This window comes from Mastigoproctus giganteus, chromosome 9, assembly GCF_048544385.1.
Source record: "Mastigoproctus giganteus isolate SK-2022 chromosome 9, ASM4854438v1, whole genome shotgun sequence".
NCBI lineage: Eukaryota > Metazoa > Arthropoda > Arachnida > Uropygi > Thelyphonidae > Mastigoproctus > Mastigoproctus giganteus.
The window spans coordinates 34,914,940-34,933,828 of NC_143583.1; the positions used below are offsets into that span (position 1 = coordinate 34,914,940).

General features: G+C 36.5%; 1 protein-coding gene across 1 annotated transcript in view; it reads left to right on the top strand.

The window, feature by feature from the left end:
- LOC150080142 (proprotein convertase subtilisin/kexin type 7-like) overlaps positions 1-18,889 on the top strand; it is a 214,815-nt gene that overhangs the window by 65,221 nt on the left and 130,705 nt on the right. Inside the window, exons 10-11 of the mRNA XM_090380627.1 lie at positions 11,085-11,180; positions 15,617-15,707. Of these exons, the coding sequence (XP_090236753.1) occupies positions 11,085-11,180; positions 15,617-15,707 (187 nt within the window). The remainder of the gene's footprint in view (positions 1-11,084; positions 11,181-15,616; positions 15,708-18,889) is intronic.

The following is an 18,889-nucleotide window of genomic DNA, read 5'->3' on the forward strand; positions in this document are numbered from 1 at the left end:
TGTGACCACATCGTAGTATACAATCATATTGGTCAGACAAGACTTCCCCTTAACAAACCCATGCTGTGTCTAAACTATTACTGCAGCCTTGTCTACTTGTCTAGGTGATCCTGTATCACCTCTTTAACCATTGGCTCCATTATTTTCTCAGAACAGAAGTTAAACTAACAGGTCTATAATTATTTGTGCCACCCTTTAAACCTCCTTTGTCAATTGGGGATACGTTTGCACATCTCCAGTTCTTGGGGACCTCCCCTGAATCTAAGGATGCTCTCTTTTCTGAACACAGTTTTTTAACCTGAACCTTCCGCAGTACCCAATTTATCACTAAAGAAACAGAAATAATTAATAATAAATTAAAAATGGTAATAATTAACAGAAAACTGAAAGCAGTACTATGTATTTAGATATATTTTATTTATATATTAGCATTAGTAGAGGCATATGATGCAAGAAAGCAAGCTTATGCAGCATCAGCCAAAAAAAAAAAAAAAAAACCCTTCCACTTCACCCCCTCCGTTTGTTCAAAATACCTGTCCAGCTGAGCCTTAAATTTATTTAAGCTATCAACTTCCACAACAAGGGATGGAAGTCTGTTCCACCAACCAACTACCCGCTGGCTAAAGGCAAATTTCCGCACATCTATCCTACATCTGTCTTTCCTCAATTTGAATTTATGCCCTCTCAGGTGATTATTCTGAGCAAGAGGCAGTATCCCATCATCATTGAGCATGCTTAAACCATTCAAGGCTTTGTACACCTCTATCAGATCACCTTGCCGGTGCCTAGTCTCCAGACACTAATTTGCAAAACTTAAGCCTTTCTTCGTAAGAGCAACCCTTCCTTCCATTCACTAACCTTGTTGCCCTTCTCTGTACTCGTTCCAGCAGCTCTACATCCTTCTTGAAATGAGGCCTCCAGACCTGTATACAGTACTCAAGGTGCGGCCTGACCATTGCCTTATACAAGGGAATAATCACCTCCCTATCCCTGCTAGAAAAATTCCTGTATATCATTGATAAGACACCATGAGCTACTCTTGCAGTCCGTCTGCACTGCTCAGAGAACTTCATATCTGCCTGCACAATTACCCGCAGGTCCTTTTCATTCTCTACCACTGTCAGTGTAGTACCACAGAGTTGATACGTTGCTCTGGGGTTGCTGTTTCCCATATGTAGTGCTTTACATTTGTCAATGTTAAACTTCATTTGCCACCTTTCAGCCCATCTGCTCAACCTTTCCAGAACCTGTTGCAGTAGCATAGCTTCAGTAGCGTCCTTAACAACCCTGCCAACCTTTATATCGTCTGCAAACTTGGACATTAAGCTTGATATACCATCATCAGTATTATTTATAAATACAGAAAACAACAATGGACCCAACACATGAACCCTGAGGGACTCCACTAATAACATTAGTCCACGATGAGCAGTGTCCATTAATTACCACTCTCTGTCTTCTTGCACTCAACGATCCCTTTATCCATAGAAACAATTTGCCAAGAATGCCACACTGCTCCAATTTGTGCAGCAGTGTTCCATGTGCAACAGTATCAAAAGCCTTTCTAAGATCCAAATATATAATATGAAAGTTATTCCCTGCATCCAATTCTTTTGTGACTACATCATAGTATCCAATCAAATTGGTCAGGCAAGACCTTCCCTTAACAAAACCATGCTGTGTCTGAGCTATAACTGAATTTTTGTCAAGATGATCATGCAGTGCTTCTTTAACCAGTGCTTCCATTAATTTTCCTGGAACAGAAGTTAAACTCACAGGTCTATAATTACTTGTGTCAGCCTTTGATCCTCCTTTGTGAATTGGGGTTATATTTGCACATCTCCAGTCTGTGGGTACCTCCCCTGAGTCCAAGGAAGCTCTCATAATTATGGCTAACGGATTGCTTACTTCCTTTGCTGCCTCCTTTAATATAACTGGATAGATCCCATCCACCCCAGGTGCTTTTCTTGTATTTATCTTCAACAATTTCTCCTCCACTTTACTCTCAATTATTACAAGATCATCTAGATCACTGCCAGTGTTTACTTCGTCTATGAATAACTCCTCATGTGTGAATGTAGATGCAAAATATTGATTTAGTTTGTTAGCTACCTGAGAAGGATCATGAACAGTTGAACCATCGATATCAAGTGGAACAATCTGATTCATCCCCTTCCTTCTAGAGTTTACATAAGTAAAGAACTCCTTGCTGTTTTTCTTTGCATCCCTTGCCAAAGATTTCTCGTAATCTGCCTTCGCCTGCCTAACCTCCTTTGTAACTTGGGTACAGATCAACTTATATCTATCATAGGCTTCTGTGTCACATGTTAATTTATGTGTATCCCATGCTTTTTTCTTCTCTGCCATATGTCTCAATAGTTCATCTGACATCCGTTTAGGCCTAAACCTTGAACAATATTTTTTAGTTGGTATATAAAGCCTAGTAGCTTCCAAGATAAGTTCTTTGAATGCTTCCCATTTTGAGTTTGCTGTTGGTAACATCATCAGTTGGTCCCACTGTATAGAATTTAAATACTGTCTCAGACCATCATAGTCGCCTTTACGAAAGCAAAAACCCTTTCCTTTACCTCTGATGGTAGTTACCTCCTTGAGTAAATCCCACTTCAGCACACTGTGATCACTGCCACCTAGTGGTTCCTGTATCTGCAAATTCTTAATGCATGAAGAATCACTACTGATAATCAAATCAAGAGTATTACTCCCTCTAATTGCCTCCCGAACATGCTGATTTAGAAAACAATCATCCAATAAATCCACAAAAGCCTTGCTAGTGTGTGAGTGACCAACCCACAAATTCCAGTCAATATCTGGGAAATTAAAATCCCCTATTATAAGACTCTCTGATTTACTGGCCCACTCTATTTCCCTGTACAATTTCTTATTATACTTATCAGAGTCATTAGGCCTATAGCACACTCCTACTCTCAATTTTGATCTCCCAATGCTTATGTCACACCAAACTGACTCGACACTGTACTGTCCACGATGTCAACTGGCTTCACTTCCTTGGATTTTATGTGTTTCTTAACTAATAGTATAACCCCTCCTCCCTTCCTATCCTGTCTATCCTTTCTGTAGACCTTGTACTCCCCAAATTCCAGTTCTGCATTACTTATATCTGTGTGACACCATGTCTCTGATATCCCAACAATATCTGCCTTTGATGTTTTGAGCAAAACCTCAAATTCATCAAATTTATTTACCATGTATACACACACACACACACACACACACACACACACACACACACACACACACACACACACACACACACACACACACACACACACACACACACACTGGTGTTAAAAGAAAGTGTATCACCTAGGAATTTCAGATTTTTAACCCTTTTTTGCAATGGTATGTTACATTAATGACTAGCATCACAAATAGAAATATAACAAAAGATATTTATTAATAATTAAGGCAAAGCTAAGTAATATTTGACAGGTGCTTTCAAAATATTCCAAAATGAGCATTTACAACCTTTATACAACAGTTTTGGCAAACACAACAGTTGTGGCCGAAATGTTATCAGAAGCCCTCAATTTGCTTCAGTTTACCATTTTAAATGGAAAACAAAATGAAAAGTTCACCAGGTGCAAGCTAATATTTAGTTGAACAGCCTCTGGCTCTGATGACAGCAGCACACCATCGAGGCATTGACAAGATCAATTTCTGAAGATAATCAACTGATAGTTCTCGGTTCCAAACACGAATTATGGCTCCTGAAATTCACAATGGGTCTTTGGTTTCTTTCTGGCAACTGCAGATTCCACACAATGCCAAAGGTTCTCTATAGAATTCAGATCCTGGCAAGCTAAAAGCTGTAATGGACCGTTCTTCCAACCATTTTTTTTACCTGTAACAAATGTAAACGTATTACTGTTGAACCTCTAATGCAGAAATGAAGCTAAAGTAACTATAGAAATGCCTACTTACACCTCTTGCCCGATGACAAGGAGCAGAGTTGTCCTGAAAGATGCAGTTACTTGGCAGGCTGAAATGGTCTCTTAATGGTTGGCAGCAATTTGCCTTGCAAAATAGCCAGGTATCCATTTGCATTTCCATAACGTTTTATAAACTGCGGGTGACCTATTCCATGGTGTCTCTGTAGCCAGGTGGGCAGGAGTAGCAGTGTGTAGCACACGCTTCTTGATTAGACCGGGGTTCGAGCCCGTGACCACCAAATACGGAGAATGCGGAAAGGTCAGGGAATGACCATTGCATATCTCCGGAGCAATATGGCTTTAGTTGCTAATGCTCCTAAAAACCGAATAACAATAACAACAACCACCTACTTCATAATACGAAATGCACCCACATATCATTTGGCTGTTAGCGAATTTCACTGTAGACACCATACAGTCAAGATGGTATTCTTCACCATGTATATGGCGAATCGTTTGTCTCCCATCAGAGCCATGCAGGTTGAATTTCCTCTCATCCGAGAAAATAACTGACTTCCGCTGCTCGGGAGTCCATTTGACATGCTCCTTACACCAAATTAATTGGGCCTTTTTAATTTTTTGTGTGAGGAGGGGCTTCTTCTTAGGATGACAGGCTACGAGTCCATTTTTGAAGAGGCGTCTTCTGACTTACTGCACTTGCTACCACTCCTGTATGTTCTTCCTATTCTCTTTTCAGCTCAGATGAAGAAGCTTTACAGTTTTTAAGGCATAAGCGCTTCATAATGTGGTCCTCTTTTGGCGTAGAGACTCGTTTGTGTCCGGTTCCTTTTTTTCCTATTAGCAGAAGCAGTATTCTTGAGTTTGGAGAGAAATCTACTCACCGTCAACTGATTAGAAGACACTCTATAAGCAATAGGACAACAATAGCACTCTTTTTTTGTGGCATCAACTGCACATAACTTGCCATCCTGACACAAGCAAGGAATGACTACAACTCTTGCAGAGCATGCTTATATAGCTGAAAGTAACAGCTGTTGCAATATTACGTCATCACCTACGCGTGTCACTCTTATCTGATGCAATCTGTAAGAAATATTGCCATATACTTATGTTATTTGGATGTCAATTACAATTTTAAGCGGTGATGCACTTTCTCTGAATACCTTCAATTCACAAAGGGAGATGAAAGGGTGATATGACTAATTAGTTTAACTTCTGTTCTAGGGAAAATAATGGAGTCTGGTAAAAGAAGTAATGCAGGACCATCTGGACAGGAATGCAATTATACTGCAGTCACAGCCTGGATTTACTAAGGACTGGTCTTGTCTAACAAATCTGATATGTTACTATGATGCAGTGACCAAGGAACTGAATGGAAAAAATAAATAATTTTTGATATCATATACTTGAATTTCAGGAAAGATTTTGATACTATTGCACATAAAAAAGTGCTGTTCAAATTGGAGCAGTGTGGCATTAAGGGCAAGTTGCTGCTATGAATAAAAGGATGGTTTAGGGGGAGAAGACAGAGAGTGGTAATCAATGGACATTGCTCTTTGTGGACTAATGTTTTTAGTGGAGTTCCCTAAGGTTTGGTGTTGTGCTCATTGTTGTTTTCTGTATTTATCAATGATATTGATGAATGCATAGCAGGCTTAATGTCCAAGTTTGTAGATCATACAAAGGTTGGCATGGGGATTAATCTCAGGAATGACAGTATTCTATTGCAACAGGATCTAGAAAAGTTAGGTAGATGGGCAGAGAAATGGCAATTGAAGTTTAATATTTACAAATGAAAAGTACTGCATATGGGTAATCCCTGAGTAACATACCAACTGTGTGTTTCTGCAGTGAAGGTAGTGGAAAATAATAAAGGGGTTGGGGGTAATTGTACAGTTGGATATAAAGTTCTTTGGACAATACAGACAGATTACTAGGACAGGTCATGGTGTTTTCTCAATGATATACAGGAATTTTACTAGCAGGGATGAGGAGGTGGTTATCCCATTGTATTAGGTAATGCTCAGGCCACATCTTGAGTACTGCATACAGTTCTGGAGGCCTCATTTTAGCAAGGATGGAGAGTTGTTGAAATGAGTACAGAGAAGGGCAATGAGATTGGGATCTGGAGACTAGGCACCCGTGTTGTGATCTGATTGAGGTGTTTAAGGCCTTGAATGGATTGAGCAAGCTCAGACTACACACACGAGATATACGTGTGGAAGTTTGCTTTTAACCAGCAGGCGATTGATTGCTGAAACACGCTTCAGTCTGTTGTTGTGGAGGTTGATAGCTTAAATAAATTCAATGCAGAAGTAGATAAACTATTGGAGGGAATGAATAGGTGAAATAGGAGGTGTAATTTTTTTTTATGGCTGATGCTTTCTTGCATCATTTGCTGCTACTAATGCTCATGCTAACTATGTGTTAAAATCCTATAAGTAAGAGGCTGCCAGATCTTGATGATCATATCACAGGAGATGAGAAGAAAATTGACAAAAATAAACCTTTCAGCATGGAACCACTTTTAAAGTTACTGATCATACATCTTCACAAACACAAATTTTTGAAACCTACTAGGTCATCCTTTCTAACATAAATTGAAATGGGGAAAGTTACCATCTTCTCTCTTATTCATTAGCCTTTCAAAACAGAGCTACCCCGTTCCCCCCACTATTATCACATGCTCAAGATGGATGACCAACATGCATGAAACCAACAACCAAAGTAAGAAAACCCCTCCCTCTTAATATCTTGAACAGAAAGACAATGTTTGATCTTTTGAATAAATTACTGAGTATAATATGTTTGAGTACATTCACATTTTGAGTACCTTCATTCCTTAAAAGTTCTGCTGAATCAGTGAACAGAACACTGATACAAAGCCAAACCTTTCCAGTGGATAGAGACTCAGGTCATTCTGCTGCTATTAGTAGCTGACCATTTCTTTTCTTTTTATCTCATGTACATTTGTCCAGTTCCAGCTTCCTGTACTTATAAGACTTTAGCATGTAGTTATCAAAGGGCTAGAGCTATTTAATTGTAAGTATGTAATTATCTTTATTTTAATTTTATTCTCTGTAAAAGATCTACATAACAGAACTGCTTTGTTTGGAAAAATTTGTAATTTTTTGTTTTATAATGTAATTTATTTTTTTCTAATTTTTTATTCTCTAATTGTAATAATCAGTTGCAAATACAGTGCAACCTTGTCATAACATGGATGACTGGCAGCAACTTTAATACCCCCATTATAAGCAAAGCACATTATAGGTTGAAAAATTTTTCAACTTTTTCAGATGGTAATAAAATCAATTTATCACGATTTTGTGACGCAGAAATGATGTCATTTCCGTTTCATAACAAATAAAAATGGAGCCGGGAGAGGAGATTGCACAGAAGATCATGAAGGTGATCTTGGATGAGCTCAGAGCTGGCATAAACCAGTTGGTTGTGGAAAAACATTTATGATTCGGGGCATACCACTCAGGTGGCTTTGGCCTAACCATTGCCACCCATGCAAGAAATCTTTTAGTAACCAGAGAAATGGATATCTTGCAAAATTTAAAGTAGTAAAGCATTTAAAGCAAAGGATCATGGGAGGTGATCTTGGATGTGCTTAGAGCTGGCATAAACCAGCTCTGAGCATATCCAAGACCATTACTTTACGTGCACTTCAGCCGTACCAGTTTAAGTGCATGTAATGTAGGCGTTACAGTACCTGTATTACTGAAGCAGTAATGTATTACTGAAGCTGTATTACAGTGTCTGTATTACTGAAGCAGTTGTATATGTCCATCAAGAAGTGAATCATAAATGTTTTATTGCAATCAGCTGGACTGCGGTATTCTCAGTCAAGAATATTTGAATCGATTCGTGATTGGGAGTTAACAGACTGAAAGTTATGCATGAGTAGAATTTTTTGCTTGTCATTTGCCATTTTCATTAAGTTGCAGAAGTTGAGCAAGGTGAGCTTTAGATCCTTATTCATCTCACTGTTTGGATGATCATAAAATTTTTGAAAGGGGTCTTCTCGCAGTCGCGTTACAAGGCTGTGCAGGTCATTACCACATGCTTCATCAGGGTCACCGTCGTTGTTGTCTTGGCACATCATCTTATATATTTCAATTGTAACATGATAGTATGATTGTAACAGTACAAATACTTGTATTGTTGCAATCATACTATTCAACAATGGCTACAATCATATGGGTAATTAGGCTATTGGCCTGACCTTTTCCAAACATTGATTTGGTAGTGGCAGTGGGCATGTGTATCCTATTTGGTAGTGGCAGTGGGCATGTGTATCCTATTTGGTAGAGTAAGTATTCTAACACTGATTTGGTAGAGTAAGTAGCGAACGTGAGCATAAATTACATCATTCATGATTTCAGTTCTAGCTGTTTAAAATTTAGTACGTGTTGTCCAAAATGTTTACACATAAAACATCTTTTGTGAGTACAGGGTACACATGTAATTTTTTTTTTAAACATAAATGCACTTTTATTAGTAAATAAATACATCAGACATCATACACAATGGTGTTATGGAGTTACACTTTATCCATTATCCATTCTGAAATAATGTAATTTAGTTTGCATGGATACTATTGTTTCTTGCAGATCTCATTAGTGCTGCATGTGTAATTTGTGACAAAGCATGACAGAGTAACATGATGCACCTCAATGCAAGTGATGACAGAAATTTTTCAGTACAGAATTCTTAATAGTAGTCAGATGCGAAAAATTAATATGTTCACAATCACTGATGTTCTTACTACACCATCATCTCTTTAATGTTTTCAAGCACTTTGTTAATTTCTGGTGTTTTGTCCTGTCCTTACATGAGTCATTCATATTATCTTCTGAGACACTCACTGCCTATGTCACTGGCCTTTTTTTTGTTCGTCGATTGTCTTCTCATTGTTCACAGAGGTTGCGATTTCTTTGCTCAGGTAATGCATAACTGGAGCTTTCCTGTGCACCTCAATCAAAGCAGTCAGGTCATTTGCTCCAAGACTGCCACAAAGTACCAGCAATTGAAGATTATTATTAGTAATCCCATCTTTTCCAATACATTTTTCCAGCAGTTTTCAATGGCTGTTGAGTTTACTTTCTCCCATGCATAATCCAATATTATATGCAACATTCTTTAGTATTAATGTTTTCAGAAGTTCCAGAACTTGAATTTCTGAGTTCACAGCACCAGCAATTGGCTCACCAAAAGTAGTAGTTGAAGGCATGAATAATGGAATAATTCACTGGTCCATGGGGCTGAATTAGTGCAGTTGTGTTCCTTAACAGAAATGTGACTCTGGTTTTGCTGTTTTTCGATTTCAGGACATCAGCTGAAGGATGAACTGGGCAGTAATCCAACAGTAATGGAGCCTTTTCTTCAAGATTTTTGGAAAGCAAGTGGCATCTCACTGCGGTACAATCTCAGTTTCAAACCATGAAGCAAAAATATTGCTTATCATACAAGCGTTGGAGATATTTTTATAAATCACAGCTACATATTTCATGTTGATGTGCTTAAAATACCAGGGATTTCGATTTTTATTGACGCACAGTGACTTTAGCTTGTGATTTCCTGTCTTCTTTGTGCATACTAACAGTAATTCTTACTTTGTTAGTTTTTCATGCGTGCTTTGTTCGGTGCCTTTTTGATATCCAGTGACTTGTCAGAGAGACAATCATAGTACAGCACTGTTTTGTCACAGTTGTGCAACTGTCCTATGAATTTACCATCTCGAATTATATTATGCAGAAATTCAGAAAATGAATGCTTCTGCTGCTGTAATGTCACCAAATGCAGGTCTGCCTATAAGACTAACATGGGGTATCTCATAATGACCTGTCCATCTCCAAAGTTACCCTTCAGAAGCTTTAAATGTATCATCATCTCCACCAGGCAGCTTATGAAATTTAATTAGCTTTCAAAATTACCCATATATTGGTACTCCTTCACCATGCTTCTGTAGAGATATAAGCATTGGTCCACATTACTGTTTTCACAAAGTCTAATTTTCTTTCTTTGGTGGCCTGCTTCATCATCTGAGGAATCTACTAATGAATGCAATTTTTCTTCCTCTTCTGTCCAACCATAGATCCTTTTTTCTGAAATTGCAAAACGTACTGCATTTTGTGTCACCACTCTTAATTCTTCCAATAAAATTTAACTTTTCTTCAACTGTAATTTTTTTCTTTTGGTGGCCATTACTTCAGTCCCACTGATTTGCTAATTTTGTTGTATATTTATTTCTGTTGCCCTAGAATTTACCATGATTTAAGAAAATTAAACGAAAACCAAACTGTCTGGCCTACCATAGTGCTGAAGTGACATCATGTGATTTATCCATAAATCACTTGTCAGTTCATATATATTTTTGTTTGCTTTAGCCCTTAGCAGGTTTTGCCATCCTGAATGTAATCTCTAGTTGAAGAAAGGATGCCACCTGCTTTACAGAAATTTACTTTGTAACTAATATAATGCACTTGATGAACAGTAGCCATATTCTCCTCCAGAGGTGGCTCTTTGTCATTACTGTTCCACTGTTATACTCTTTTATTGCATCTCTAGCTGAGGGGAGAAACTGAGTGTCTGCAGTAATTAGTCTCTGATGAATCCTGTTGTTTACAAAATTACTCTGCAACTGAATACTGAATATATCTAAGTGAATATACAGCCAATTTTTAGCTAATTTTCCCTCTTGGGAATAGAATAGTAGGGTTTACAGCAGATACAAGAATATACAGTATTGACCTTTTCCAGTTTCCAATATGAAATTGCTAGTTCTTTTAACACTACTTTTTTTTCAAAATTCGTTTTGAGGGACACAATCATACCCGTAGTAATATCTGAAACCGTAGTATGAAGAGGCATTTTGTATCAAGGTTGCATTGTATGTGCTTTTTCAAATGTATGCAGAGAAGTATTCCTTATTTGTATTTTTTATTTATTATCATATGTAACACAATGCCTTGTCTTCATACATTAGAATGTATTGTCTAGTCTAAGTAAGTTGAACCTGTGTAGAAATCATTAAAATAGAAGTGCTGATAGCAAGGCTCATGTACTTAATAATAAACTCAAGATATAAAAAGAAGTTTTATTTGTTGTTATTTTTTAACACATCTTTTTTTCTCTCTGTAGCATTAAATGATCATGGAACTCGTTGTGCAGGAGAAATTGCAGCTGCCACTAATACATTTTGTGGTATAGGGGTAGCTTATAATGCAAAAGTTTCAGGTAATATATAGCTTATTTTTGATATTTACTTTAGTTTGATAACTATTAAATTAGAGCAGTAGATCAATAGTTTACAATAGTCACTGATTAGCACCACTGTTCTGTATTTAAAATTAGTGTAGAATAATTTAGAAAGTTCAAAACAAACATAAAATAACTTACCACAATGAATTTAAATTTTTAGGCAAGTTTGAAAATGCATTTTCAAATGTTGTCTTCACAATATTGTCTTCACCATGTCTGTCTGCATGAAACAAGTATACTCTAGTAGATTGATTTTCATGAAAATGAAATTTTATATTTAATTCTTTTAGAATGGTTTGTTGAGTCATTCCAAATTGTATTAAAATCAGACAAATATAAATCAATCATTTATAATTCTTCCCCCTATTCTTCCTCCCCCAACAATATATATTGTTCTCTATAAAAGAATACATAATTTCATTGTGTGTCACTCATTTTGAGGCCTGGGTTCAAATCCTGTTGGAGAAGAGGAATTCTGAAAGCTCTCTTCAGTGAGGGTTGTAATTAGTTGGTCTCAGTTAGATGGAGTATGGTTCCCCTCTGTGAGTTATTCCACGTTTTGCAGCTTGCCCAAAATGCATATTTGTATGTACAGTAACGCTGGTTCAATTAGGTATAAGATGCCAAATTGAACAATTTGGATCATAAAGCCAATAACAACAGCTATGTACTAATAGTTCTTTAATGCAAAGTTTCTCAATATCAGTTGAATCCTTGGTATAAATGAGAACAAGGATATTTTTCTTCCATGCGGCATCTCCAACATATCAATGTAAGACGTAGTAAATCTAATCCACTGATCCAATATTCTAGTCATAGTGCTGTGTTTGTCACTGCCAGCAGACAAATTGTAAACTCTCTCTCTCTCTCACTCAGGATTATTGAATAATCACATTTACAGGTCATTTCCCAAAAGCAAAGATGTACAAATACTCCGGAGTGTTTATGCCATCACTGCTATTCAGAATGACCTAACAGGCAGTGGCAAACAGTATTCTGGCTTGCTAGGATGCATATCAGTATTAGGATAACATTTAAAAAATCTAATTTTTAAGAATTTTATTTTTAGATAGGTATTTAAAAATATCTATTTAGTAGTGTATTTAGAATAGAGTAAGACAAAACTCCCATGTTTGTAGTATATCATGGAAATATTAAGCTTTGGTCGGGCTGCATTTTGAGTATTGTATACAGGTTTGGAGTCCTCATTTCAGGAAGGATGTGGATTGGCTATAAAATTACAACAAAGAGCAGCGAGATTAGCTATTGGTATAAGCAAGTATTGCTCTGGAGAGAGAGGGAGAGGGAGAGAGATGAGTTTTAAGGGTTGCAAAGTCTGAAGATCATGTGTCATATGAATAAATTCAAGGTATTTCAAGCTTTGAAGTTGGATATTATACAGTGGATTCCGGTTATTTGGGCCCACTGGTTAATCGGGGCAGCCGTTTATTTGGGGCAAATCTTAAAAAACAGAACCCAATCGAGAAAATAGCCAGGATTTACTTCGCTTAATTTGGACAAAATGCTGCTTAATCGGGGCAGAAGACCACAGCACTGAAGATTACCCTACAATTGTCCCCAACCATACCACGTAGTTCGATCGAATTTCTGGAGGTCACAACCATAAAACAATTAGCAGTCACCTGTTTATTGGGCTTTTGTGTTAGTGAAATATATCATAAACTGATAGTAAACTCGATCTTATTGAATTTGCAATAATACCAACAGCTGGAATTCTGTGGGTTATTATGGTGAAATGTGTTTACACTTGTATGGAATCTTCAATCATATAAAAAAAAATAATTTTCAGGCTCTTCTCTTCATTCCTATTTTTAAAGCTTCATAATTTGTTACTCCGTTCTCATTTGCACATATCGTGTTACTTGCAATTTGTGTGTGCGTACGGTGTTCTTTGTTATTGATTGCTTATCTTTTTGCTGTTTTAAATATTAACCCCCACCCACAAATGACATTGAACAGAAATGTCAATTAGTTTAGTTAGTATGTACATATTACAGTACTATATAATATAGCGGTACCACCGCTGAAAATAAATAACAGTAACCTTCTCTACTAGAGAAGGTTACTGTTATTTATTTGAAGTAATTCAATAGTAGCTATCTTGTTGTGAAGGCAACCACATTATGAGATACAATTAAAACGATGCCTTCTACGCTACAATCGTAGCTCAAATCTATGGGTTAAGTATGGTGTATTTACACCGATATTATATAGTTAATTATCAAAACCCATAAGGATTATGCCTAGTGCATTTAATTTTCCAAATATATTACAGTACGTATTAATTATTCCGATTATCACGTATATTTTTCCGAATTTCACGTATATTTTTCCGAATTTCACGTATCATTTAATTTTTTAATTGGTAAGGTAATAATGGGTAAATTTGTACTTAATATATCTTTACTTTTATAGCCTATGGATAATATTCCTCCTATTTTCGCTAATTAGAATCGCTGTTTAATAGAATTAAAATTCAATTCACAAACGTGATCACAATGACCAGCGCTTATTACACATCGTATAGTGAACGGTACTTTACAATGGTGACTCCATCGTAACGTGATTTGATTGAACAATGAACCAATTGTAAAGGGGGGGGAGTACATTGTATTTTTAACTATTTATGTGAAACTTTGGATAATTGGGGCAGCTGCTTAATCAGGCCAAAATGCACTAGTCCTGATGTGTCCCAAATAATTGGAATCGTCTATATTAGTAGTGACAAAATGATGTGCGAGGAAGCAAAATTATGCAGAATTAGCCAAAAAAAGACCACTTTGTTTTCACCTCTTGCGCATTCAAATAATTATTCAAACCACCCACTTCCACATCACCAGGGGGAATTTATTCCATCAATGAATTACTTTTTGGCTGAAAGAAAATTTTTGTACATCTCTCCTGCAGCTACCATTTTCTAATTTAAATTTGATCCTTCATGTGTTCTCCAAAAAAGAGTATGGATCCCATTAATATTTAGTTTACTTGACCCATTCGGAGCATTAAACCATTCAGTGAGACACTGCAATTTTCAGAAGTGAAGTCTTTCTTGTTAAGAGTAAGTACCCTTTTGTGCCCCATAACTAATATTGTTGCTTCTCTCTGGAATCTCTTCATCAGATCTATATCTTTCCTATAATGTGTCTTCTGTACTTGTATACAAGTACAGAAGACACATTATAGGAAGTACTTCATCTTAAGTACTATATACAGTATTTAAGATGAAGTTTGCCTGTTGCTTGCTTTATACAAAGAAATGAGATAATCATCTCTTTGTCTCTGTCGGAAAAATTCTTATATATCATTGACAAAATCACATGAGCAGCCTGTCTGCATTGCTCAGCAAATTTCATATTGGACTGTACAGTTACCCTGAATTTTCATTTTTCACTACCTTGAATTTGGTGCTGCCTAAATGATATGTTATTCTGAGATAATTTCTATACAAATGAAGTGTCTTGTATTTAACAGTGTTAAACCTTAATTGTCAATTTTTGCCCATTGGCCTATAAACAAACTTACACATTAATTAATAATGTCAAAATTTGTTGATGATACAGAATTTAAATGTGTTTTGATTCATTTATTAATGACATTGATTGTGTAGATCAGTATCATTAATAAATATTAAAAATGGTAATGGGCTCAACACAGAACCCTGAACTCCCACTGAACATTTGTCCATGAAAGTAGTTAATAACCATTCTCTGTCTCCTTCCCATGCAGCATCTCTTTTTTCATAATTGTGACTTGCCCCAGTTTGTACAGCAGTTGTTCATGTGGAATGGTAACAAAAGCTTTACAAAAATTATGACATCAAAATTATTTTTCCATCAAGCTCCTTTGTAGCTACTTATAGCAGCTAATCAGATTATTCAGATAGGATTTTACCTTTGCAAACCCATATGTGATTGCCATACGATTGTATTCCTGCCAAGATGATCCTACATTACTTCTTTAACTTGACTCCTTTACCTTTCCTGGCATAGAAGTTAAGCTTACCTATTTCTTCTTAGCTCAGTATAAGGAACTTAATGTCTAAGAGTGCTGATGATATGGTGAGCAGGGTGGTTAATGACAGTAATTTGTACTCTCACACTTTCTGTTTGTTTTCCTGTGCAGCACAAACTTGAGGGGAGTGTGTATTTAGATTAAGGAAGGCTTGTTATAGACTAGATATGGGGAAATTCCTTTTTTAGTTAAGGTTCATTAACTGATCCTGGAGCTTATGTCAATTTCAGGTTATATTACTTTTTTTTTTTAAAACCCAATCTTTATTATGTAGTACAGTTATTTTTCATCCATTACATTCATAATACTTGATGTAGCAATTATATGAAGGCCTGTAGCTGCATTATAATTAAATGTTAATGAAAGTATATTTTTCTTAGGTGTGAGAACACTTGATGGAACATTGACAGATAGTTTAGAAGCTACAGCATTCAACATGAAGATGCAGATTAATGATATATATTCTTGTAGGTAGGTAAGTAAGTAAAGGATCACTAATTATGATTATATTAAGGTAAATTAAAGATATTCTGCATTTACTGTTTTCTTATTTTAAGAGAATGTCTCTACAATAAAAAAGTAATGGAATTCTGATATTTGAACTTGCCTTGTTGTTGATATACACATAATAGAAGTACAATTTTTTTTGTATTTTAATAACATTGTGAGTTTCATGGAGATAACAAGCAAAATAGAAAGTTATTTCTGTTACAGTAAACTGATAATATAATTTTTTTTTAGTTTAACATTTAGTTCTGTTTAATTTAATGATATTTTTTTAAAGGTTAATAGCTTGTTACACATTAAGAATTAAATTCAGTAAATTTTGAAAAACTATTTAAAAAATATTAAAAATCCAGATATTTAAATTGAAAATTATATTAACCATGGTTTAAGCATTTATTTTCTCTTCTCTTGAACTTAGAAAACCATCAAGATAACTATCCTGATGTTTTTGTAAGTGTGAAAAAAGTAAAGAAAGGTTGGAAATTTCTGGTGCATTGGCTGCTTTGTTTGTATTAGGTGTAATTTGATTGTGGTTATATTAGCATGCCATAAGGTAGCAGGATAGGATAGACATTAATGTATACTTTGTAATGTTTGGATTTTTTATTAACAGTTTTTATTTTTTTTTTGTTGAACTGTTAGCATTAACTAAGTTACAATCTATTTTTGTCCAGTTATGGCTGTTTTATTTAAACACAAGTGGAAAAAATAATGAGTGCTTTTTCACCATAATTTGAAATTCATAAAATATTATTTGTGTCGATTTGGCACAATTGATTTGGACATTGTCGAGGGCATGCTATTTCAAGGAGCTGGGTATATTCTTACCATGTGTACACCATATCCAAAAATTTCATTACTTCACATAGCATGTCCTTGCAACCTTTTCTTACTTCTGAATACACCACGAATTGTCAAAATAATAGAACAAATTTATCTCTGAAAACATCTAAACTTCTTAAACACTTCCTCATTCATTTCACAAATATATGTGGTCTCAGGTCTAAACTCAATGATGTCTATTTCCACTTAGTCTGCCAAATCCAATGTACTTTTTCTGACAGAATCCGAGTTATTGTTGATTCAACTATTGCTCGTCTCAGTTGTCCAAATTATTTGTTTATGATTCTTTTCACTTAAAGGTGGTACTTGTGCATATGTCTGTTCTGACATTCCCTGTCAGAGACTTAGTAACTTGGAATCTCCTCTTTTCAGTCTTCTCTGGCTTAAAATATCTCTACTGCATTCTGTAAAATTCATCTGTTGCTTTTATTGTTCTCCCAACTCCACTAATCACCTGGAACTCTCTCACTTCCTCTCTTTGAAACTTGACTTTCTCCAGTCCAACTTTCCTAACAGTGAGGTAATTTTCCTTGGTGATTTTAATGTTCACAACTCCAGCTGACTTCTGTTTTCTAGTCACACAGACCCAGCTGATCAAGATGCTGAGACTTTTGCAATTACTAATGACTCATGCAGATTGTTCATTTATCTACCAGAATACCAGACAGTCCTAACCACGCAGCCAACATACTCGATCTTTTTCTCACAAAAAACCTTTCTAAGTATAGAGTCGACGTGAGTGGTCCTTTAAGCATGTCAGATTGCAACTCGGTAGTAGTAGTAGTAGTGGCATGTGATGCAAGAAAGCAAGTGTATGAGCTTATGCAGCATCAGCCAAAAAAAAAAAAAAAAATCACGTCATTCCCTCCAAATGCCTGTCCAGTTCCTCCTTAAATTTATTTAACCTGTCAACTTCCACAACGACAGATGGCGGTTTGTTCCAGCAATTAACCACCCGCTGGCTAAAGGCAAATTTCCGCACATCTATTCTACATCTGTCTTTTCTTAATTTGAATTTGTGCCCCCTTAGGTTCGTAATCTGAATAAGTGGAAGGATCCCATCAGAATTCAGCGTGCTCAACCCATTCAAGGCCTTATACACCTCAATCAGATCACCGTTCAGGTGCCTAGTCTCCAGCTATTGCAATTTGCAGAACTTAAGCCTCTCTTGGTAAGAGGATCCTTTCATTCCCCCTCACCAATCTTGTCTGTAAGGGAAAGTCTTGTCTGACAAATTTGATAGGATATTATGATGTGGTTACAAAGGAACTGGATGCAAAAAATAATTTTGATATCATATATTTGGATTTCAGGAAAGCTTTTGACACTGTTGCGCATGGAAGACTATTGTACAAATTGGAGCAGAATGGTATTAAGGGTAAGTTGCTACAATGGATAAAAGGATGGTTAAGTGGGAGAAGACAAGAGGGTGGTAATCAATGGGTGCTGCTCTTCTTGGACTAATGTTATTAGTGGTGTCCCACAGGGTTCGGTGTTGGGTCCACTGTTGTTTTGTATATTTATCAATGATATTGATGAAGGTATATCAGGCTTAATGTCAAAGTTTGCAGATGATACAAAGGTTGGCAGGGTTGTTAATGATAGTAATGGCAGTGTGCTACTGCAACAGGATCTAGATAATTTGGGCAGATGGGCTAAGAAGTGGCAACTGATGTTTAACCTTGACAAATGCAAAGTACTGCATATGGGTAGAAGTAACCCCAGAGAAACGTACCAACTGTGTGGTACTACACTTAAGGTGGTAGAAAATGAAAAAGACCTGGGAGTAATTATGCAGGCAGATATGAAGTTTTCTGAGCAATGCAGACAGGCTGCTAGGGCAGGTCATGGGGTTTTGTCAATGATATATAGGTATTTTGCTAGCAGGGAAAAGGAGGTGATTATTCCTCTGTATAAGGCAATGGTCAGGCCACGCCTTAAGTACTGCGTACAGGTCTGGAGGCCTCATTTTAGGAAGGATGTAGATTTACTTGAGCGTGTACAGAGAAGGGCAACAAGATTGGTGAGGGGAATGAAAGGATCCTCTTACCAAGAGAGGCTTAAGTTCTGCAAATTGCAGTGGCTGGAGACTAGGCACCTGCGCGGTGATCTGATTGAGGTATATAAGGCCTTGAATGGGTTGAGCACACTGAATTCTGATGGGATCCTTCCACTTGTTCAGATTACGAACCTAAGGGGGCATAAATTCAAATTAAGAAAAGACATGTAGAATAGATGTGCGGTAATTTGCCTTTAGTCAGCGGGTGGTTAATTGCTGGAACAAACTTCCATCTGTCGTTGTG